The sequence below is a fragment of the Jatropha curcas genome, chromosome 3 (assembly GCF_041381405.1).
Source record: "Jatropha curcas cultivar XTBG-Jc1 chromosome 3, XTBG_Jcur_1.0, whole genome shotgun sequence".
NCBI lineage: Eukaryota > Viridiplantae > Streptophyta > Magnoliopsida > Malpighiales > Euphorbiaceae > Jatropha > Jatropha curcas.
The window spans coordinates 5,809,853-5,832,930 of NC_143153.1; the positions used below are offsets into that span (position 1 = coordinate 5,809,853).

The 23,078-nt window shown below is 32.2% G+C and overlaps 3 protein-coding genes and 1 pseudogene across 33 annotated transcripts; 3 read left to right on the plus strand and 1 right to left on the minus strand.

The window, feature by feature from the left end:
• The first annotated feature begins 4,517 nt into the window (after positions 1–4,517).
• On the plus strand, positions 4,518–7,887 carry LOC105641514 (SNF1-related protein kinase regulatory subunit beta-2). Of its 2 annotated transcripts, XM_037640552.2 has the most exons (6): positions 4,518–4,936; positions 5,120–5,286; positions 5,946–6,118; positions 6,223–6,242; positions 6,330–6,385; positions 7,162–7,887. In XM_037640552.2, exons 2-6 carry the CDS (start codon positions 5,122–5,124, stop codon positions 7,480–7,482), a joined length of 735 nt encoding a protein of 244 aa, XP_037496480.1. In that variant the 5' UTR covers positions 4,518–4,936; positions 5,120–5,121; the 3' UTR covers positions 7,483–7,887. The 2 variants fall into 2 exon arrangements, with proteins under 2 accessions (XP_037496480.1, XP_012081481.2); XM_012226091.4 differs by having other exon boundaries at positions 4,532–4,936; positions 6,223–6,385.
• Positions 7,888–8,049: 162 nt separating this feature from the next.
• LOC105641513 (uncharacterized) lies at positions 8,050–8,940 on the minus strand. Its single transcript, XM_012226090.4, has 3 exons — positions 8,691–8,940; positions 8,475–8,544; positions 8,050–8,373 (listed from the first exon to the last, which is right to left on the minus strand). The coding sequence occupies exons 1-3, from the start codon at positions 8,827–8,829 to the stop codon at positions 8,229–8,231; spliced, it is 354 nt and encodes a 117-aa protein (XP_012081480.1). The 5' UTR covers positions 8,830–8,940; the 3' UTR covers positions 8,050–8,228.
• Positions 8,941–9,792: 852 nt separating this feature from the next.
• LOC149497412 (putative pentatricopeptide repeat-containing protein At3g11460, mitochondrial pseudogene) lies at positions 9,793–12,164 on the plus strand (annotated as a pseudogene). Its single transcript, XR_016319980.1, has 2 exons — positions 9,793–9,933; positions 10,772–12,164. The product of XR_016319980.1 is annotated as a putative pentatricopeptide repeat-containing protein At3g11460, mitochondrial pseudogene (transcript).
• MEF7 (Tetratricopeptide repeat (TPR)-like superfamily protein) lies at positions 9,795–21,597 on the plus strand. Of its 29 annotated transcripts, none has more exons than XM_089718881.1 (6): positions 13,761–17,213; positions 17,411–17,489; positions 18,883–19,368; positions 19,442–19,563; positions 20,409–20,909; positions 21,092–21,597. In XM_089718881.1, exon 1 carries the CDS (start codon positions 13,783–13,785, stop codon positions 17,029–17,031), a length of 3,249 nt encoding a protein of 1,082 aa, XP_089575007.1. In that variant the 5' UTR covers positions 13,761–13,782; the 3' UTR covers positions 17,032–17,213; positions 17,411–17,489; positions 18,883–19,368; positions 19,442–19,563; positions 20,409–20,909; positions 21,092–21,597. The 29 variants fall into 29 exon arrangements, 27 of the variants coding, with proteins under 27 accessions (XP_037496481.1, XP_037496499.1, XP_089575007.1 ...); XM_037640567.2 differs by having other exon boundaries at positions 20,774–20,909; XM_037640568.2 differs by having other exon boundaries at positions 19,442–19,547; positions 20,774–20,909.
• The last annotated feature ends 1,481 nt before the right edge of the window (positions 21,598–23,078 follow it).

The following is a 23,078-nucleotide window of genomic DNA, read 5'->3' on the forward strand; positions in this document are numbered from 1 at the left end:
ATATGGATAAGATAAGGTATTCGGTATCTGTTATTAGCTAAATTAAATAGATTTAGGGTCTCTACGAGTATCTTATCTATCTATTAGTAAAAAAATGTGTTTTAAATAAGTTTGAGTTTAAACACGTTTAAAACAAATTTAAACAAGTTTGAAACGAATATAAATAGTCAAATTTTAAACGGGTTTGGATACAACTACTTAAATAACTATTTAAATGGATATTAAACGTTTTATACAGACAGTAAAATTTTAAGCTATTACGTACTCACCTCGCTTCTATCCCTACTTGTACATACTCTTCTCAAATACTAAACTATATGTACTACATGAACTTTTAAGTTAACTAGTCTTTTTCACGATGACGCACGTTGATTATGCTCGTTATAAACTCATTTTTATACTTTTTTAATTTTTTTGTTTATATAATATTAAAATATAATTTTTTTATTTAGATTAAAATAAATACAATTGGTTAATTTGTATTAGATTTTAGCATACAAATTATTTGTTGCTACTTATGTACTTATTTTATTTTTATATAATGAAAGTGGTCTTAAAATAATCTTCAACCTCATCTTTAAACATAATCTTTTAGTCTCTAATTTATAAAAGTAGATTTTTTAAATCATAATAGGTGTCCAAAAAGAAAATAGTCATGACTCAATTTCCAATTTCTGCCCTCAAACCCAAATCAAGATCTATATACAAATATAATAAATAATAATAATAATTTATTTTTTACTGTTAGGTAAAAAAAAGGAAATGAAAAGATATAATGATAATTACTTTTAGTTATAATGATAATATTAGTGCATTAGAGAAAGGGATATGTGCACATAAATACAAATTCTTGAAATTCCAAAAAGTGACTAAAATAAAAATATATAGTTATAATATTTTTTTTCAATTTCATGAACATTATTTTTTTTCAAGTCAAACAGATTTAGACTATAAGAGAAAAATATTAAGAAAATTAAAAATACTTAATCATCAATAGATATAAATCTCTTATTAAATTAAAGTGATAATAATTCAAAATTAATTCAGTAACGAAAAGAAAATAAAAAATAAACTTTATTACTACTCCCAATTAAAATGTCATCAACCAAAACCAAGAGAATAATAAATCTTCAGCTTCATTGAATAATGAATAATCTGATATTTTAACCAAATATTATTTATATTTTAGATTAAAATATTTTAATTGATGGATATTGTAGAAAATATAATATAAAATTCCATTGAAGATATTTTTAAAAATTCTATTATTTGCACGTTTATTTTATACAAGTTTTTTTTATGACATGCGTTGCACGTTGAGTATGCTCGTTATATGCCCATTTTTTACACTCATTTAATTTTTTATTTATATAATATGAAAGTATAAATTCTTATTTAGATTGTCTTTAAAATACATTACACTTTATAGATACACTAAATTTTTTTTTTGTTATATATTAATGTATCGGTTCAAACAGTTTTTATTGTATGTTAGTTGCTTTTATTTTCTTTTTAAAGAAAAACCAAATTGATTTATAAAAATTATTATATAACTTCTATTATAAGTTTTATAATTAATTTACATGTTTTGTTAATAACTTTCACGATAATCTCTTGTAGTAAATAAATATATTTTAATAATAGAATAAAAAATCAACCTAATAAATCAAATTAAATATTTATAAATAATAATAAATTTTCATTTTCATTTTTATTTTTTTAGCCAATTAAAATCATGAAAGCATTTAAAAAATTATTAATAAAATTATATTCTTTAATAGAAATAGGATTTGAATTATATAAGATATTAATATAATTAATAAAATTCGAGATGTTTAAAAATAATAATTTTTTATCTTAATTTTTTGCCGACCAAATTAGAATGAAATTTGTAATTAAAGAAATTTAATCATATCCCTTTTAAATCTAAATTTGAATCATCTAGATATATTTATTTAAAATAAATTTAAAAAAATATAAAAACTTTCAAATACCTCGTATTTACATATATTATTTAAAATAATAATGTTGAAGCTAAATTATAAATTATAATAATGATAAATTATTATTAATAATTTAACTAATAATATAATGAAATAAAATATAATTAAACATAATAAGATAATAATAGTAAAAATTTAAAATTTTAAAATGCATAAATACCTATATATATTTATCTATTAAAAAGTAAAAAAAAAATCCAACCAAATTATAGAAATATTATATATATTTTTAGGTTAAAATTTTTTAATTATTTAAAACTAAAGTTATTTTAGAATATCTTAAATTTCACAAAAATAATATCAGCAATTTTATTATTTTCCTTTATTTTATATATAATATAGATAGATAGATATAGACATTCTCTCGTATCTATTTATCGATAACCAAAAACATAATAATTGGACTAGATTAGATTGAACACCTTGAAAAAACCTGACCCGCCTTCCCTAGATCTACCCGTAAATTTAACTTGTGAATTACAGTGGTGATAAATGCACTATTTTAAGTACATTGAATCTATATTCTAAAAAAAAAAAAATAAGAAGTACACTGGATCCACTCAAAAAAGGAAAAAGGAAAACATGTCGCTTTAAAGTTTCTATATTATTTATTTTTAAAAAATTTTCCATATTATGCTTTTTCAAATACAGAGATTTCGAACTTTGAATTATTAATCTTGTAAATAAAATTCACCTTGGAAACATAATTCACATGGGAAGCATTTTCATAAAATTTGAAAAAGATATTCTGGAGAATGAGAAATATGGGAATAGGGTTAAAATGAGGAAATAATTGTAGAAATATCCAAGTGATGTCCATTAAAAGATATGTGCTAGAGAGTAATGGCAGTGGCAGACAACCAAATTTTATAGATATGAAGATACTTTTATGCCCTTTTTTTTCTGATTAACCACAAACAATTATAGCTGGCTATGCTTCATATCCTACGAAGATCCTTCAACCATAGAATCTTAATTTTTGGTACTCTTGTCTATTTTCCTCGAATCTTGTTAGCCTGCTGGCTTATATATGATACATCTTTGTCACCTATGCTCTGCTTTTCCATTGGGGAATTTAGAGTTGCACGCTTTTTTATAATTTTAGTTTCTCAAATACATTAAACAAAAAAAAAAATATTTAAAATGTTATTTTCTTTAAGATTAGATCAAATGCTATAAAATAATTTATAACTATTGATACAGCTAGCAACTATTAAGTCAATTAATTTTATCCTAATTGTTAAGATATTAAAAGGTTAAAAAATAATTTTTTTTAGTCACGGAGGAATGATTTTTTAAAAAAAATTATAAATTTAAAGTTAATTCACATGATATTTTTTAACATCGAGATAATGTTCAGTCCTAATTCAACCGTTAATTTTACTTGAAATTAACTATGTTCGTACCTAGGGATTATATTTATATATCAAAATCATAGTATAAAGTGATTGATTTGCTATCAATCACACCTACCCAACTAGTCCTCATTAACACATTTTATTTCCCTTTCTATTGAATTGCATCATGGAGATTTAAAAGAGCTATCATGTAGGTTCCCCGGTTTCCCATATCAATCAAATCATACATATTTGGATTAGAAAGAAAAAAAAAATCCAATGAAATATGTATTACATGGACCGAATTTATTTGTTTTAATATTTATTTAACATCAGTTGTTATATCAAACGCTAAAGCATAATGTTTCATAATTTTTATTTTTAAATTTTAAATATTAATATAAATACTATGTTAAAGAATAATATAAATAATAAAAATAACGTTTTAATTTAATCAAAACATTAAACTGTATACGAGAAGCGGTTGACGGAGCATAATCATGTATGTTAATTAAAATAGGGTTTGCTTAGCAACAATTGTCAACTTGAATCTTTTCTTCATTACAAGTAGCTATCAGAAAAGGATCTATGGAAACCAACGGTGCAGATTCTCTCTAGTGTCCCATCATTATCACCAATTCATATATGTATTTGTGCTTTTAATAAATTTTTTTTTTCTTGCTTTTCATCTTTGTTAAGAAATCTTGAGTAGATAGATTCTTAATACCCTTATTTATATTTACAGACCCAAATGACATTAGAAAAGGGCAATTTGTAAACCATTAATTGGCTAACATCTGATCATTGATTGGATCAACAAAAGCAGATGCCCACTTCTTCTCTTGCTTTGTTCTTCTGCCACCACGTATATTCTCACTCAACATACAAATTTCTAATTTTTATTACAATTACTCCTCTTAACATAGGTCAATACTTCTATTTTTTTATATTTTAATAAATTTAAAATGTTTAAGTATAGTTATCGTATATGGACTGAAATTATTTAAAATATAATATTATATACCTTATTTAGTATATATATATATATATATATATATATATATTTCTTCTTTTATCCAATAGGAGCGAATTAAAAATTTTAAAACAATCATGCCCACGGCAGCTTCGCGTAGGCCAACTGTATGAACTTTAAACTTAAAAACCAAAAAACAAGAGCTCCGAATCAGAGATATTGTAAATGCAACTTATGCAAGAAGAAGCTCAGGCAACAACATTCGCTTTTATAACCAAACATCATTAGTCCACCAGAGGATCTTCCAAACTCATTGGAGAACAGAAATCACTTTGTAGTGAGAGAAAGAGAGAGAGTTTCCTCCAAGAGAGAGAAGACAAATTGCACTTTCCATTATTTAATATATTAAAGAAAAAAAAAACAACAACCCACCAATCAATCAATCAATCAATCAAAAACTCTATAAATTAAAGCTTCCAATGAATAAATAATGTTACCTCTTTCTCCTTGAGTTAATGATGTGTTGCTTCCTTTCTTTTGCTTGTGCAATTTATATGCAGTGATGAGTAAGTAATAAGTTACCAAACCCGGCACAGCAACTTCCAGTCCTCACTGTCATTGGGGTCTGTTTCTTTGTTTCTTTCTCTCCTTCTTTCTTTCTTGGTCTCTGTTTTTTTTTTTTTTTTTTTTTTTTTTTTTTTTTTTTTCCCATTTTCTTTGTCAATTTTGATAAGAATAGATTAACTTTTGTGTAATTTAGGTTAATATTTTTTCTGGGTTTGATTGCTTTATTCCAATTTTATCAGGGATGGGCAATGCTAGTGGCAAAATTGATGAAGAAGACACTTCAGGAGAGGGTTCACACGTTGGGTATTATGCGCCAGGTGCATATGCAGAGGCAGAGCCCATGGCACACTCCCCTTCCAATAGCCCTACTAGATACCAACAGCCTCTTCTCTCTTTGAGTCCACAGGTCTGATTTTTCCATATATGTATGTGTTTGTATCTCGGTGGTTGGACCTTGGGATAGTTAAACTAAATTTATGTAATCAATTGAATCTTCTTTCTCAATATATATATATATATATATATATATATATTATTTCAATCATTTGGTTAACTTTTGTAGTTTTATGGTAAGTCTTTCCAGCATCAAGTGGAGTTAATTGCTTATCTTTTATATTAAAGATTGTTGTATGTCTTGTTAGTTGTGAGAGTTATTTGCAAAATGCACTGGGTGTTTTTCACTTTGTTTTATTAAGTGAATATGTCTTAGAGACATAATTTTGTCAGAATACTTTGGTATATCATTGTGTAAGATATGTATGGTTATTCTTTTCTACTGGGATTATTTGGAATCATATGTGCAAGTCTTGAATAGATCTCCGTTTAAAAGAAAAAAAAAGGCTCATGTGAGTGAGACTCCAACCGACAAAGAATATCAAGAACTGGCTCCAACTAATTTGGGACTAAGAGTTAAACGAGTTGAATTTGAGTAATTGTAGTTGAACGCATTGCTTACAAGAGAAGTTTGTTTGCATAATTAGGCATGCATAAGCACAAGGATAGGTGCATTTTTCTATTTCGTTTTTTCCAATTTCTGAATTGAATTTGCCAAAATTTAATGCCCAGGTTCCTGCAGCAAGACCTTCTGAAGTGATGCATTTCCACAATTACGATTGGGTGCAGAACACAATAGATTACAGGGATGCATTCAGTGAGAAACTGAACCCTGTAATGATAACATGGAGTTATGGTGGCAAGCAAGTTGCTGTCACTGGATCATGGGATAATTGGGATAAAAGGTTTTGAAATTATTTTCTGTTTTCATTTAGTTTTGATCTTCAGAATATACTTTTTTGTTCATCTGCAGTTCTTTAAAGAGAAAATTATCTGTTCATTTTCTCAGGCAGCCTTTGCATAGATCAGGTAAAGATTTTGTTATTTTGAAGATGTTCCCATCAGGCGTTTTTCGATACCGCTTCATTGTTGATGAACTATTGAGGTACGCTCCAGACTTGCCATGGGAATGTGATGATTCAGGGATTGCCTACAATATTTTGGATGTACAGGTAACTTGGCATTAGTTAATTGTTATTAACCTTTTCTGTCTCTAAATGATAGACTATGAATAACAGATTCTTCTTTCTGCCATTTATAACTAGAACTAGAACAGTAAAATTAATCTAAAAACAAATTTTAATGACTTCTTATCAATATTTTCAACATTGTGCTTTTCTCCAGAGCAGCTCAAAAAACAATACCAAATTGTCCCTTTATCTCAGTATTAAATATCAGAATTTTGCCACTCAGTCCTCCTTGCTAATTGAAAAAGTGAACAAGGTCATGTTGGTTCTTTGGTTTGCCTTGCTGGATTTGTAAACCATTTAATCACATTAAACAACATACATCACCTCCCTGCAGGTGATAGTCTAATATGCTTAAACGTTTTCTTATTTATTTTTATTTATTATTATTTTTCTTTTTGGGAATATTCAAGTGCTGCATTCTTTTTCTTTTCTTTTTTCAGTTGTATAATCCATCAGAAATCTGTTAACTGTCTAATTCTACAAGTGAAAATAAATCTGCAATTGGTACTTTTTTCATTCACATTTGCATTAACTGCCTATGTTGTTGACATTAGTAGATATCCATTTGTAGTTTAGCATTACTGAGGATATAAACATTTGAAAACGCCTTCATCCCTGTTAGACATAGTTTTGAAGCAAATAGTGAATTATGTTCATGGCAGACAAATTATTGTGAGATAGAAGAGAATTATGAGCATTTGTGCATAGTAAATAAGTTTCTATGAGTTTGTTTTTAACTTTTGCTATCTGCTTTGCAGGAGGATGTTCCAGAAGCTCCAGAAAGCCTGTCCGAGTTCGAAAATTCTCCATCCCCAGTAACAAGCTACAATAACGAGTCCTTGGATGATAATGATTTCAGTAAGCAGCCTCCTGACCTACCTCCACAACTTCAACTGACATTGCTGAACGACCGATCTTCTGCTTTAGAAAATCAGCAGTCACTTCCAAGGCCTCGACACGCTGTGTTGAACCACCTTTATATTCAGAACAATCGAGCTCAGCCAGTTGCACTTGGCTCGACTCATCGCTTTCTTCAAAAGTATGTGACAGTAGTAATATACAAGCCCTCACGGCGATGAAAAGTAATACCATATTCTTTTGATGTTATAGATATCAGCATGGATTGATTTGACACAATAGACCTTGTGAATATCGAAATTCATGGAAATGGTAAATTAAGAAGAAAAAAAAAAAAGCGCGTGTAGAAAAATGTTATAGTGTTTGCTGCAAAATTCCTTATTCAGTTGCTATTTTGAACATGATATAGTTCTTTTTCTTTCATTTGTAACCTCTGGTTCTTGTGCAAGGCTTCAAAGATAAAGAAAAATACTACTAAATTCACATATATGGGAATGTTCATCTGATGCCCTTGAAAATTCTGTTAGATTTTAGCAAACTGCAATTTTAGCAATGTTAGAAGGGTCACTAGGTATGTAATCTGGAGTTTTTACTACGTTCTTCAAGAGCTTTGATTGATACAGATAGCTGCATAATGATTATGTTGTTTCTTGCCTGAATATAAACTCTGTACAACTACAAGTTTTAATATCTGCGCTTTGACTCTTCTTCAATCATACAATACAATTCAACTAGTAAACACAAAATTGCAGATATGAGCTGTTCATATTAGCAGAGTTAATCAACTATTAAAGAACAAAAGTAACTCACGATTTTATTGGATTGAATTGTAGTTTGCTTCAGGAATCCACAAGATGACCATTCCTATTTAGTGTACATATAATGCTTATATATCTTAAAACTGACATGACTGAATAAACTAAATCAATCCAAAATTTTCACTTTAGCTGCTATTTTATTGGAAAAATCACCGCACCGGTACCTTAATCCAACCATTAGCAAAAGCAATAGCTAAGATAACAAATGGGGTTGACATGCCAAATATGATAATATAAGGAAGAGGGGTCTTCATAGGATTCTCTCCTTCCCTTTCTCCTGCTGTTTGCCAATACCTGCAATTTCACCATTAATGAATAATTTCAAAATAAATGCAAATTCTATCACATGTTCGTTAAATTTCAAAAGTGCAAGCAAATAGAACAGAATACTTAACTGTTCAGGTTCTTCTTCTCTGGTTATGAATTTCTTCTTCCCTTTTGGCTTAAGTTCTCCATCTCCTCCACCTAAAAGTATCAATTATGAAAACAAAAATTAGTGAGAACTAGATATCACGTTCAATTTTTGGTTCAATAATCGAGTGTTTGTGTTGTATTATTAGAGTTTCAGGGATCAAACACTAATCCAAGAAATTAAAAGAAGCATTACTTACCAATGGCATGGATTTTGAAATGATGAATACTTTTCTTTGATGAACTAAGAGCGTCAGATAAAGGAGATAATGATGATAAATTGGGCAGGAAAGGTATTTGAGCGCTGAGACAAGAAGAGAAAGCCAGTTTGGCTGCCATTTTCAAAGAGCTTGTAAGCTATGTTTGCCCATTAATTCCTTCAATTTATTATATATTTTTCACTAAATTTGAAGAAGAAATAGAGAGCCAGTAACATTTGCAGTTCAGAACACTAACCTTATCCAAACCAACACACAACTAGCATGCTCAAGTGTCCCATTTCTCCCCCTTACACAGATTTTAAAAAATAAAAAATATTTCTTCATTATGTGTGGTAACCAATTATTGGCTCTCTAATATACAATATTCTAAAATAATGTGTTCAAAAATTGGTAATTATGAAAAAGAAAAAAAACCCCTGAATTTCTAGTTTTTTAATTGCAATATTTTTGTTTTAAAAAAAAATTACCCATTTATAGAATTTTATAATTATTTACATCAATTTTACTATTTAAAGGTACTTATCAACATTACTAGGAAACTTTTAATGATAATTAAATTTTAATTTAAAATATGGCTTATGAGGAATATAAAATTTATATATTTTTTTAGTAAATTAGAATATGACTAATATAAAATATCACCAATGAACTTATAAATATAATTATAATTGAATCTTAGTTAAATATTTTTTTATTAGTATCATGATATATATTAGTATAATTATACTTAAAAGTCTAGTGTATTTTAAGAATTATAATAACTATAATTAATTATAACTTATTAAGTATATTCTTTAATAAAAAATATTAAATTTAATGCTTTATATAATATTTTGTTATTAAAATTACTATAATATTGAAATATAATTATAGCTTTTTAATTAATAACTAGCAATAATAATAATAACTTTAATAATAATAATAATAACAACAGAAGTAACTATTTTTACCATCAAAACGACGTAGTTTTTATGTGGGAGGTTTAAATGACTCCACAAACGAAACTACGTCGTTGTTTAGCCAAGGGTTGCATTTTAATCGTACAGACAGACAATTCTCTCAAACTCGACCCAAGTCAAATGTATTTTCTGCTTCCTCCCTTCCCTGCGCAACTCGTTTTCCGCACTTCTACAGCCAGAGTCTTTTTTTATACTTTCCCATTGCTTTCGTTCTTGGCCATCGCCTCCGCAGCAGCCGTGCTCTTCAAGCGTACAAGTGCCGGGTTCGTTCTGGATTTTTTTTATTTCATTTTCAGTTTTTTTTTTTTTCGTTTTGCTTCGTCCCTTTTCCTTTTTTTTTTTTTTATATATATAAACACATATAAACAGAAAAAGAAGAGCAATTGTTGAATTAGTTTATGGGTTTAGCCGAGATTATTTGCATATTGTTTTAATTTTTGTTTATGGGTTTTGTGCATGTTTTATTTGTTGAAAAAATATATATAAAGGCGAAAGGATGGTGAATATAAGCCAATTCTGGTCTGTTAAGTGAAATCTGATATGTTTGGTATGTTGTTTCAAAGTTTGGTTCGTTAATAATGATTAAGATTGTCTAGAAATACTGAGAATGAGATTAATTGCATATAATTGTCATATACTGAGAATGGTTTGTTAATTATTCTCCTGCTAAAGTTATTCAAAGTTTGGTTTTCAATAATAGGATTTCAAATTTCAAATTTGATATTGTAAATGAGGTTAGTTACAAATTTGATAAGCAAAACGCGTTAAAAGGAATCTGCTTTTTGTACAAAATGTGAAAGCAAAACAAGTTAACAGGTTTAATTTGTTCTTGTTTTTATTTTTTTACATGAGATATTTATACAAATCTATCTAAGAATAAGCTTTTAAAAGAAATAACACAAATCACATAGGGGATTAAATACAGGGTTTAATATTTTGTATTTTGTATAGGGCTGAATTTTTTATTTTTTAGTGTTTTGTGATTTTATATAGGGCTCAATTTTTCTATTTGAGAAGGATATAGGGCTGACTTGGATAGCTTGTTTTAGTCATATTGCTGGACTTTGAATTTTTCTTCATTCATTCTGCCTCTTGCGACAGATACCCAACAAGCTGAGTAGCAAATCGCGCTTTATTTCCAAAAGAAAAATGAGATCAATGCAGTTTGTTCGACGGTTCCAAGGAAACGGGAAATAAGTTTACCATTTTCTTTTTTAACTGTATTTCGGCTGCACCATTTTTATCTGCTCCTTGAAATCTCTTGCCATATGCCCACTCCACAGGCCATAATCCCTTACTGCGCCTCCCTTCTTGACAGCTGCACCTCCACAAAAAACCTCAAATCTCTTCTTCAAATCCACGCTCAAACAATAACTAATGACGTTTATCATCATGAATTCATTCGTTCAAAACTAATCTCTGCCTATGCCTCCTGTACCCAAATGCGCGAAGCCACTCTTCTCTTCTCCTTCACCAACCGCCAAACCACTTTCCTTTTCAACTCCATTATCAGGGGTTACGCCTCTCTCAACCTTTTCTCCCAATCGCTTTCCTTCTTTCATCGCATGCTTTCTGCTAATAAGCCCATTGATCACCATACCTTGCCTAGCGTGCTAAAATCTTGTGCTAGTCTATCGGCTTGTAGGCTTGGACAACAAGTCCATGGGATAGTTTTGGTAAATGGGTTTGTTTTTGATTTAGCAAATTCGAATGCTTTGATTAATATGTATGCAAAATGCGGAGATTTAGAAGGCGCAAAGAAGGTGTTTGATAAAATGCCTGTGAGAAATGAGGTTTCATGGACAACAATGATGATGGGTTGTGGGATGCATGGGAAAGTAGGTGAGGTGTTAGTCTTGTTTGAAAGAATGGTGGAAGAGGGAATGAAGGTGGACGCTGTTACTTTTACTGCAGTTTTGAGTGCATGTAGTCATGGAGGGATGGTGGAAAAGGGGAAAGAGTATTTTGGTATGATGGAGGAGAGGTTTGGGGTGAAGCCTAGTTTAGAACATTATACTTGCATGGTGGATATGTTAGGCAGGGCAGGAAAGATAGAAGAAGCTGAGGAGTTGGTAATGAGGATGGAGATGAAGCCTGATGGTGCATTATGGTCGGCTTTGTTGGGGGCCTGTAGGATTCACACCAAGGTGGCTGTGGCTGAAAGAATTTCCAAGAGTATTCTTTGGAGAAGATTGAATGTAGCATCATTTAGTGAATGATTGCTGACATGATGTAGAAATGCCATAGATCAACCGTAAAGAATGCTGGAAGTTGAAGATGCCTTTTCCACTATTGGAGTCTTCTTTATTGCCTAAGTTACCTGCATTGGATTGAATATGTTAGTGGAGGTACAAGGAGGACATGCTCTTAGTGGTTGCATAAGAGAAAATTTAATGATTTGTTCATTCAAATATTAAAGTTATTATTGTATCAACGTCCTATTGTTTCCAATGAGCACATTTTTGCAAAAATGCAGTCGATTTATAGCTCCAAAGTGCAATCCAGTTCTCATCCGATCCAAACTAAGAGGACAAGGTCATTCAAAAAGAAAAAATAAAAAACACTAAAACAAAAACCAGTATTTTGTATCTAAACTCTTAAGGAGGTAGAAGGCAAAAGCCTCATTGCAAATTTATAAAAGCAACCATCATTATGAATTTATGATGCCCTCCGGTTAGCTCTCTTATTAATCTGTGACTTATGATACCCTCCTCCTTCAATCAACTTCTTAACAGCAAGACTCAATGGAAATAAGGCTCATAGCTTTTTAACCAACAAATTTCATAAACTAGCAGTTTAAGGACATGCATAGTTTCCCTTCAAATATCATCTGTTTTTGGGCTTGCATAGGTCCCTTTAACAAATCTTTCTACAGTTTATGGACATGTCCCTTCAAATGTATATTTTGCAGTTTAGAGACGTAGTGGTCTCTTAAAAATGGGGTTTTTCACAACCCAAAGCACAATAAATTTCCTATTTGTTTAAGGCACAACCAAACACAACTTTCCTTTTCTTGGAAAAAACATAGCATAACCAACATCAAACAACCTCTAAAACATTGAAGGAAAAACCACAATTTTGATGAAGTTTCCATGCTTCATCTTCAATCGAAAATTTGAAACTCTAAGATTGATTTTTTCAAACAAGTTTTTTAATGTCTTTAGCAAATTTAGAAAATATCATTAGAGCTCTGTTGGAAAATGGAGATAAGGAGGAGAAAATAAAAATAAACACTACAACAACTAACACCAAAATAAAAATAAATTTGTGTAAACGGGTATTTAAACGGATTCGGGTAGTATGTGGGTATTTCTAAACGGATTTGGGACGGGTTTGGGTATTATTGCTTTATTCCTTAACGTATTCAGCACGGATTTGGATACTTAAATTAATAATGGGTTCGGATTCAGGTAATTGTATTTCTTGCGGGTACCTGCCCCGTTGCCAATCCTATTTATGTTGCATCATTCTACCATCATCACCACAATTGCTAGATTATAACAAATACACTTTTCTCTTCAAACTCCAAAATAGCAATCTGTCTATCGAACTACATCCTACTCAAATTTCATTGCAAGAGTTAGTCAATCATTATAAATTATCTCAACAAAATAGTGATTGCTTCACTTCCTCAATAATTTACTGTCATTTTGATAAATTAAGCGAAATATAGTTAAAAATTACTAATAATTTATTGTAACTTAACCCAAATGTGACAAGTATTTGGGAATGGATGGAGTATTAAGTATTTTATCTACTCTTTTGGGAATTTGCATATTGAAATGCCCATATTTTTGTGTCTTGGTCTTTGAATGTGAGTTATGGGACCAAAGATTGTGGAATTTAACCAGGAAATTTGACAATCAAGGTTTGTGAATTTTTGTATATTGAAAGTCTATCAAACTATACATATGTGTGCTTTTTTTTTTTTTTTTTTTTTTTTGGGGGGGGGGGGGGGGGGGGGGGGGGAGAGGGAGGAGGAATCATTATACTTTGTAGTTTGAATTGCTATTCATCTGAATGTATGTCTAACTTTCATGTTTGATCTGCATTATTCGAATTGAAATTGAACAATGTGTCATGGATTTTTGTAGGGTGTATTCAATAATACTATGTTTCGTTGCTTCTTCACATCCAACAGTAAACAACGAGTTCTTTATAATTCAAACCCTTCCTTCACTACTTTTGCTGCCTCTCCTCTACTCCCACCACCACCACTGCTGGAAAATAATAAATCCACTTTTCTTTTGAAACTCCAAAATAACAATCCGCTCATAAAACCTGCTCCTACTCGAATTCCGTTGCAGGAGTTAGTCAATCATTATAAATTATCTCAATCTTACCTAGAAAATACTCCCATTTTACCACATGATCCACATTGGAATTCTTTTGATGTATATGAAGATTTGATTCATGCATATAAAGATTCTTGTTGCCGAAAGAAGTCTAGACAGTTCCATTCAAAGATATTTAAGTATGGGTTTGATAGTGATTTGTTTTTATGCAATACCCTTATTAATGGTTATGTTAGAAGTGGTGATTTGGTGTCAGCTGGTAAGTTATTCAATGAAATGCCGGAGAAGAATGGTGTTACATGGGCATGTTTGATTTCAGGGTATACCCACAATGGCATGCCTGAGGAGGCATGTGAGATTTTCAAAGGGATGATTTCTGAAGGGTGTTTGCCTAATCGCTTTGCTTTTGGTGGTGCTCTTCAAGCTTGCAAGGAGCTTAAACTTGGGATGCAAATTCATGGGATGATTTTGAAGTCTCCCTATGCAGGTGATGTGGTTTTGTCAAATGTGTTGATATCAATGTATGGAAATACTATGGGCTCTGTTGACCATGCTCGTCACGCTTTTGATGAAATAAATGTTAGGAATTCAATATCATGCAATTCTATAATATCAGTTTATTCTCAAAGAGGATATGCAGCTTCTGCCTTTGAAATATTCTCTAGCATGCAGAGAGATGGTTCTGGGTTCGATTTTAAACCAAATGAGTATACATTTGGAAGCTTGATAACTGCAGCTAGGTCTGCCATCAATTCCAGTATGCATTTGTTGGAGCAGATGCTAACAAAGGTTATAAAATTTGGATTTCTCTCGGATCTCTATGTGGGTAGTGCCTTAGTTAGTGGTTTTGCAAAGTTTGGATTGTCTGATTATGCAATGAAGATTTTTGAGCAGATGAGTGTGAGAAATGCAGTCTCTGTGAATGGCTTGATGGTTGGATTGGTGAAGCAGAGGTGTGGAGAAGAAGCTGCTGAAGTATTCATGGAGATGAGAAATTTGGTTGATATAAATCTTGATTCATATGTGATTTTATTAAGCGCATTTGCTGAATTTGCAATGTCAGAGGAAGGGAGGAGAAAGGGCAAGCAGGTTCACGGATATGCAATCCGAACTGGGTTGAATGACATCAAGATTGCTATTGGAAATGGGCTTATCAATATGTATGCTAAATGTGGTGCTATTAATGATGCTAGATCAGTTTTTAGGCTCATGGCTGACAAGGATTCAGTCTCCTGGAATTCCATCATTTCTGGTCTCGACCAAAATGACTGTTTTGAAGATGCAATCAAGTGGTACCATGCGATGAGGAGAATTGGATTTATGCCTTCCAATTTCACATTGATAAGTTCTTTAAGCTCATGTGCAAGCTTGGGGTGGATCATATTAGGCCAGCAAATACACAGTGAGGGGCTTAAATTGGGACTTGATTTGGATGTTTCAGTTTCAAATGCGCTTCTTGCATTATATGCTGAAACTGGATATCTTGCTGAGTGTCAGAAAGTTTTCTCCTTAATGCAGGGGTATGATCAAGTATCATGGAATACAGTAATTGGAGCATTGGCTGATTCAGAGGTATCAATTCTGGAAGCTGTAGAATTTTTCAGGAAGATGATGAGAGCTGGATGGAGTCTTAACAGAGTGACCTTCATAAACATTCTAGCAGCTACATCATCTCTTTCACAGATTGGATTGAGCCAGCAGATTCATGCGCTAATGCTGAAATACAACATTGTAGATGACAGTGCTATTGAGAATGCACTTCTTGCTTGCTATGGCAGGTGTGGAGAAATGGATTATTGTGAGAAAATCTTCTCTAGAATGTCTGAAAGAAGAGATGAAGTTAGTTGGAATTCCATTATTTCTGGACACATACACAATGAATGCTTGCCCAAGGCCATGGATCTGGTCTGGCGTATGATGCAAAAGGGTCAGCGATTGGACTGTTTCACCTTTGCCACTGTTCTTAGTGCTTGTGCCTCTGTTGCAACATTAGAGCGTGGCATGGAAGTCCATGCCTGTGCAGTAAGAGCTTGCTTAGAATCTGATGTTGTGGTTGGAAGTGCACTTATTGACATGTACTCAAAATGTGGAAGGATAGATTATGCATCAAGATTTTTTGAGTTGATGCCTGTGAGGAATGTGTACTCCTGGAACTCAATGATCTCAGGTTATGCACGTCATGGACGTGGAAATGAGGCTCTGACACTTTTCACTCAAATGAAGCTTGATAATCAATTACCAGATCATGTCACCTTTGTTGGGGTTCTTTCGGCTTGTAGTCATGTTGGTTTGGTTGATGAAGGATACAACCATTTCAAATCCATGACCGAAGCATATGGATTGGTTCCTAGGATAGAGCATTATTCATGCATGGTAGATCTCCTTGGACGGGCAGGTGAACTTGATAGGATAGAGAACTTCATCGATACAATGCCGATCGAACCTAATGCTCTTATTTGGAGGACAATTTTAGGTGCTTGCTCCAGAGCAAATGGTCACAAGACTCAGTTAGGTAAAAGAGCTGCTAAAATGCTTATGGATTTGGAACCTCAAAATGCTGTGAATTATGTTCTTCTTTCTAACATGTTTGCTTCGGCGAGGAAGTGGGAGGACATGGCAAAGGCTAGGCGGGCAATGAGAGAGGCAGCAGTGAAGAAGGAAGCTGGATGCAGTTGGGTAACCATGAAGGATGGAGTTCATGTTTTTGTGGCTGGGGATAAATTGCACCCTGAAAGAGATTTAATTTACAAAAAGCTCAAGGAACTCAACAGAAAAATTAAGGATGCAGGATATGTGCCTGAGACAAAATTTGCATTGTATGATCTTGAACCAGAGAACAATGAAGAACTCCTGAGCTACCACAGTGAGAAACTTGCAGTTGCTTTTGTCCTCACTCGCAATTCAGGGTTGCCAATTAGGATAATGAAAAACCTACGAATTTGCGGTGACTGTCACTCTGCCTTTAAATACATATCGAAAGTTGTTGGCCGTCAAGTAGTGTTACGAGATTCAAATAGGTTTCATCACTTTGTGGATGGTAATTGTTCTTGTGGGGACTACTGGTAATTTACATATTGGCTCAGTTCTTGAAGTTACTAGTGGATCAAACCCGGATCTAAAACCTGATGCATTAGAAATTGAATTCGGCCTCAATTGACTTTGCAAAATATTTTATTGTATCATTTTTACAGAGATGATGAAGAACTGAGAGCATGAACAAAGAGTGTAGTCAATGTAAAGTCCTCAAGGTCTACATTTCAAAATGGTTTATTACTAAGCTTGTTACACTTTAACATTTATGTTTTGACCAGATTTGTTTTATGAGAAGCTTGCTTTCAATGTTGATAATCTTATTTATCAATGTTTATTTTGGGTATTATTATAATGATTGCTTCCCGAATTTATTTTTTTAGTATTATATAACATGAAAATCCATTTTTTGCAGGTGGCATTTTTTGTGACTGTATTGTCAAAGGCTGAGAAGTTAAAGCAAGCCTTGAGAAATTACCTTGTGGGTTGTTTTGGTATGTGCCTTTTCCGCAATTGTTTAGTTTCTGCAATTCTTTTTCTTAGTTTCCTTTGCTTGTGCCAAAGATTTAGGGTCTTATTCAGTCTCTTTGTCTTTCCATGCTCAGCTTTGGAACTAGTTTTACGATACTTCCTCTTGATTTTTCACTTTCTGCTCTGCGATATTGGTGAATCAATCCTTAACTAAATTCTGTTAACAAGAAAAAATCCTTAGCTAAATTTATTCTTGCTTTATTGATGCTTTTTTTCATATCTAAAACTAAATTATTCTGCTAAATATTTGTATGTGATTCCTTTCTTGTGTCTTAAAATATTTGATGTGAAACCGGATCTATTTCGTTTTAGGTAATTTGGTATGCTGTGGGTAGTAAAATAACTACTTAATTATAATTTTAGCTTAAATTATTTTATTTGATCGTTATATCAATTAAAAATGTTATCCTTTTAAAAAGGTTTTCATTTCTGACAATTTTTTTAAAAAATCTCTTTCTTTGCAATTACTTGAACTGCAAATTTGCATGACATACTGAATATGTGTTTTATGGATTTATAGTTCTATGTTTTTAAATGGTTCTTCAGTTTGGTCATTATAAAAATAAACCAAATTCGTAGCCAGCTTATTTTTGTTTGTAGGTTGTTTGGGAACCGGAACATCCCCCCTTTTTTCCTTTTCCTTTTCCAGGAAAAAAAAGAGCATTGATTTTGCAACCCTCAAATTGAGGGGTTAGGGAGGGTTTACTTTCCCATATTATTCATTTTTTTAAACTCCCAAATTGTGCCTTTATATTTCTTCAATTTTTTTTCTTCGTTCTTCTTTCTTTGCTCATAGTTTAGGAAGAACTTATTTAATATCCATAAATTAATACTTCACTAAAAAAATAATTGTAACTAATTTACTAAACCTTTTATCACCCCATCCAAACAAGGCCTTATACATTCACTATTATGATTTTTTTAATATAATCTTTTTTCCATTATACTCTTTTCAATTGTCAGCTATAAATTGAGCATGTTGCTTTCTCTTTGATCACCTATTTTCCCATTTCTTTCCTTTTCTTGTCCTTTTCTTGTTTTCCTGCTTACATTCAATACAGTAAGAGTTTCTTAAGCTGATCCCACTTAAGCTGGTTACCAGCTGTGTTCTAGGTATGGCCGAAACCTTCAGCTGTCTTAAACAAGGTGCAAGACTTGAACCTCTTTGATGGCAATAGCATATCACTATACTATAGTTGTAATTTGCACTTTTTGTTTGAAATTTTAGTTAAAATAATACGTTGCGGAATTCTTACACTCAATAGGTGGTGTTTTATCTTTTCATTTTTAAATATCTTCATCAAGCTCTTAACTTCTTAACTTTTTCTTTTTTGTGCTTGTCCTCCTTTTGCACAGCAATCAAACAACATTAAGGTGTGCAAGTTAAAATATCTTTTATTACCATTGGCTGTGAAGCCGTCAGTAATACATTGATGTGGAAGCAGCAATGCCCATGTGGAGATTGGAATTGCTGTACTAAGAGTGAAGGAGATTATCAGACAGTCATTGAGCTCACATCTCGGTAAGAGTGTGATTATGTCAATGTCAGCAAGGAAGTTGTTTTCACTTGTGCGGGTCAAATTCGCAAAGTTATGATAATGCTTTTGAGTATTACGTCAATTTGGCTAGCAGAATCAGTTTTCAACGAGGAAAAGAAAAGGCATGATTGGGAATCATGGCTTTTAATTCTTACTAACCTGCTTTTGATCAACTAAAGCATGGATTGGGAATCATGGCTGAGAAGTTGCTAAGAATGTTATTCATGCCTTTCAGCTAGGCCGTATCTGTAATCATGAGTTGTTCTAGCACAATCAAGTGCATTTGGTAGAAGGCTGATCAAGGGTGAATTTTCTACTATGTAAAGTAGGGTTTCCTATCTGGCATACACCTGGTAAATTTTCTTCTTTTTCTGCAGGTTTGTATTTGATGCATGCATACTACTGGGAGAGAAGACATCCTATCTGGTATATACTGCTGTAGGTTATCTGGGGATATCTGTATTAAATGATCTGGCGAAAGAGGTGCTTTCAGAAAAAAGTTAGTTTGATTATTGTACATAACAAGAAGCTGCATTTAGTAACTGACTTTTCTAGCTAGATTGTGATATGATGTTTCAAATCAAAAATGCATTCAAAGATTTCTCCGGATGGCAAATTTATTTCCTTATTATGCTTTCATCTTAGCAGCACTGCAGTAGATATCATTAGTGTGTATGCTTGTCAATGTTAGTATTCCATTCTAAGATGCTTTGGTGCCTTCTCTTGTTCTAAAAATTTGTATACATAACGGTGCTGTTTTCTTATGATACCCTTGGACTGTGTGTTCATTACACTACTGTTTCCTCCCCCACAACTTCCCCCCTTTTTAACTTTGGAGTGTTGGTAGCTTTTATATTTTTCGTTATATGTACTTGAAGACTTCCTATCACTTCTGATCATTCTAAACATTGTTTCTCTTCTTACTGTTAGGTCATTCTGAGATGATCTGTACTTAATACCTCCCATTTTGGACTTTCAACCCCTATGACAATAATATCTTTAGAAATAAACAACCCTTATGTTTTTGTTTTGGTAATTATCTCTCTCTCTCTCTCTCTCTCTCTCTCTCTCTCGTTTTTGGACTTGGTATGCATGTCCTTTTTTCCCAACCATATGGGTTGATATATATTTGTCAGACAACTATAGAAATGGATGCTTTCCTGTGTTATTGGAAAAAATTAGTCCTTTATGTTTGTTCACATGGACACTGATAAGTTGATTTTTATGCTTAAAATTTGGATCTTGAAAGTATGACGACTATCAACCTCATAGATAGTTGTTTTCAGATTTTGAGCAGATGTAAGGTTTAATGAGTTTTACATTTTCTTTTGTTTCCCTTTTCAGCCCTAGGCAGGTTTTCATGTGGTTTGTTACCATACTTTTACTTGGGCATTGATTCTCTTATTAGTTAATAAAGTTTGTACTTCACAAGTGCTGAGGACATGTTGCAGCCATCTTGTTGCTAGGCTAGGTGTTTGCTTGAGCAATAACTTCTGTTTATCGGGTTCTTATGGTTGCTTTCTAAGCTGCATATTCCTTCCTTATAATCTTGATGGTATTCCGAACATCCTTTTCCTTTTCTACACTTAGTTTTGTTCTTTTGAGCGGGATTGTTTGTTTAACAGTTGTTATGATATTTTTCCTTCTTTACACGCACACCACACACAGACACACATGCTGGACATGCATCGTAAAAACTGATGTTTCAGGTGGAAGCAATTCAGTCTTCTAGAGGGCCAATGGCTGCTGATGGAATGGAAGATGTCCTTGAAGAGGAGGTGGGATATTGTGGAAAGAGAACCAATGGCCTATAAAGCGAGAATGCAAAAGGCAAAGAAGTTTGAGGTGTGCAGCGATATTATTCAAATTTATATTTTTTTTTTTTGGGTGGGTGGGGTGTTAGGATCGTCTTGTTGCATTGAGAACCTTCAGCCATTGTCCTTTTCGGGCTTTCTTTTGCATTGTGCTTCTACTTTAGTATTTTCATTCACTCATCTACTCATCTTCAGTATTTTATTTTTCATAAGCAATTTAAGGGACAAAATGTGTGGCAAGCACCAAAGGGATATAAACTAAATAGGGAGGCTTCTCAAGAAACTATGATGGAATTCATCGTCCAGTGTGTCTGGTGGTTTGCAGCTTGTATATCCGAATCAGCGTCAACAGAGAAGCCAATGTATTGTAATAAAGCTGGTGCTGCAATGGAATTGTCATATTGGCCCATCAATCACCAGATCAAGTTGCTCAGTTCCCTTCGGGATTTTATGTGCTTAACCAACATCATCCTCCTCTTGTTCCTTGGTTCGATGTTACATCCTAGAGTTTGTTTTAGTTCTTATTGAGAATTAGCTTCCCAGTGCTTAGAAGTTCTTGTTAAATCGATTTAAAATTTTAATTTTAAATAAATTGTATATTACTATTAAATTTAGGAGACAAATTGAGCATTTTACTTTTTCTTTTCACAAATTGGAGAAAACACTTGTTAACATATTATTTATTTATAATAAATTTTCCATATTATGCTTGTCCAAAAGTGGAGATTTCAAAATTTTAATTATTGGTCTTGCAGGTAAAGTTGATATAAAAACAGAATTCACTTGTGGTGATTCAACAGACTGTTAGTGTGTTTTGATAAAATTTGAAAAAAGACAACGAGAAATATGCGCATATGGTTAAAATGAGCATATAATTGTACATCCTACTACTGTCCATTAAAAGACATGTGCTAGAAACTCAGAGTAATGATGGCCGTGGCAGACAACTCTTTTTTCTCATCAACCACAAACAGTTATAGCTAGCTATTGTCTGTGCTTCATATCCTTCAAAGATCCTTCAATTCAACAATAGTATCTAAATTTTTGGGACTCTCATCTGTTTTTCTCAAAGAAACACTTGAAGAGTATGTTTGGTTGAAGGTAATGTAATGAAATATGTAATACAATCAAAAATATAATGAAATAAAATGTAATTAAGATTTCATTGTTATGTTTCGTAACGTGAATGAGAAAATTTATGGAATATAATCACAATTCATTTTTATGTTTGTTCATAAATAAATAATATAATAAAAATACTACCACCACCCATTACACTGATACTACCACCAATCACACCGACACTACTAATCATACCGACACCACCACCAACTCAAACACCATTCCACCATCATTACATCATTATTAATACAAATATGAACTAAAAGTTATTCATTATATTAAACTATTAAAAACTATTTAGATTTATAAATTTATTTGAATTAAAAATTAAAAGAAAGTAAACCAGAAAAAATATAACGTAATAAAATAAAAGTTAAAAGTCATTAGAAATTAATTTTTCCATATATTTTTGTTGAATATATTAAATTATAATATAAAATTATAGTTATTTTGATTTTTTTTAGTGGTTTTTCTTTCTATTCTTTCAATTCATATAATAAAATAAAAGAGTAAAACATAATTTTTATTTCATGTTCAGTATTAAACACTAAAATATAATTTTTATTATGTGGTGGTGGTGGTGGTAGAGTTGTGGTTGTTGTGGTGGTGGCAGAGTGATTAAGATTGTGGTGGCAGTGGCCCAGAGTGATGATTGTGTTGGTAGTGGTAGTGGCGATGGTGGTAGAACATTGGTGGTGATGATGGTAGTTGAGATGGTGGTGGTAGTTGAAATGGTAGTGCCGGTTGAGGTGGAGTCAGTGAAGTGGTGGTGGTGGAGCAGTAGTGATGGTGGTGGTGAGGGCGGTAGAGCGGGTGGTGGTGTTGTGGTGGTCTAGTGGTGGTGGCAGATCAATAGTGGTGGTAGAGCGATGATCGTGGTGGTTGTGACGGTGACATTGCAGTGTTAAATAGCATTGAGTGGTAAAATTTTTATTGTGGTAGCTTGATATAATGGATAATACATATATTTTTTTGATGCAATGAATATTACATTAATTTAAATAATGACGATTACATGAATAATCTCAATTACATTACATTGTAAAAAAAAAAAAAAACCAAACAATATAATCGGTCT

Bases quoted from the DNA above. Each gene is read 5' to 3' on its own strand.
- LOC105641514 (XM_012226091.4), top strand. From the start codon at position 5,122: ATGGGCAATGCTAGTGGCAAAATTGATGAAGAAGACACTTCAGGAGAG. The intron at 5,287-5,945 runs GTCTGATTTTTC...TTTAATGCCCAG, and splicing joins TTCTCTCTTTGAGTCCACAG to GTTCCTGCAGCAAGACCTTC. The intron at 6,386-7,161 runs GTAACTTGGCAT...TCTGCTTTGCAG, and splicing joins ACAATATTTTGGATGTACAG to GAGGATGTTCCAGAAGCTCC.
- LOC105641513 (XM_012226090.4), bottom strand. From the start codon at position 8,829: ATGGCAGCCAAACTGGCTTTCTCTTCTTGTCTCAGCGCTCAAATACCT. The intron at 8,545-8,690 runs GTAAGTAATGCT...TGATACTTTTAG, and splicing joins TTTCAAAATCCATGCCATTG to GTGGAGGAGATGGAGAACTT. The intron at 8,374-8,474 runs GTTAAGTATTCT...GTGAAATTGCAG, and splicing joins AGAGAAGAAGAACCTGAACA to GTATTGGCAAACAGCAGGAG.
- MEF7 (XM_037640553.2), top strand. From the start codon at position 13,783: ATGTTTCGTTGCTTCTTCACATCCAACAGTAAACAACGAGTTCTTTAT.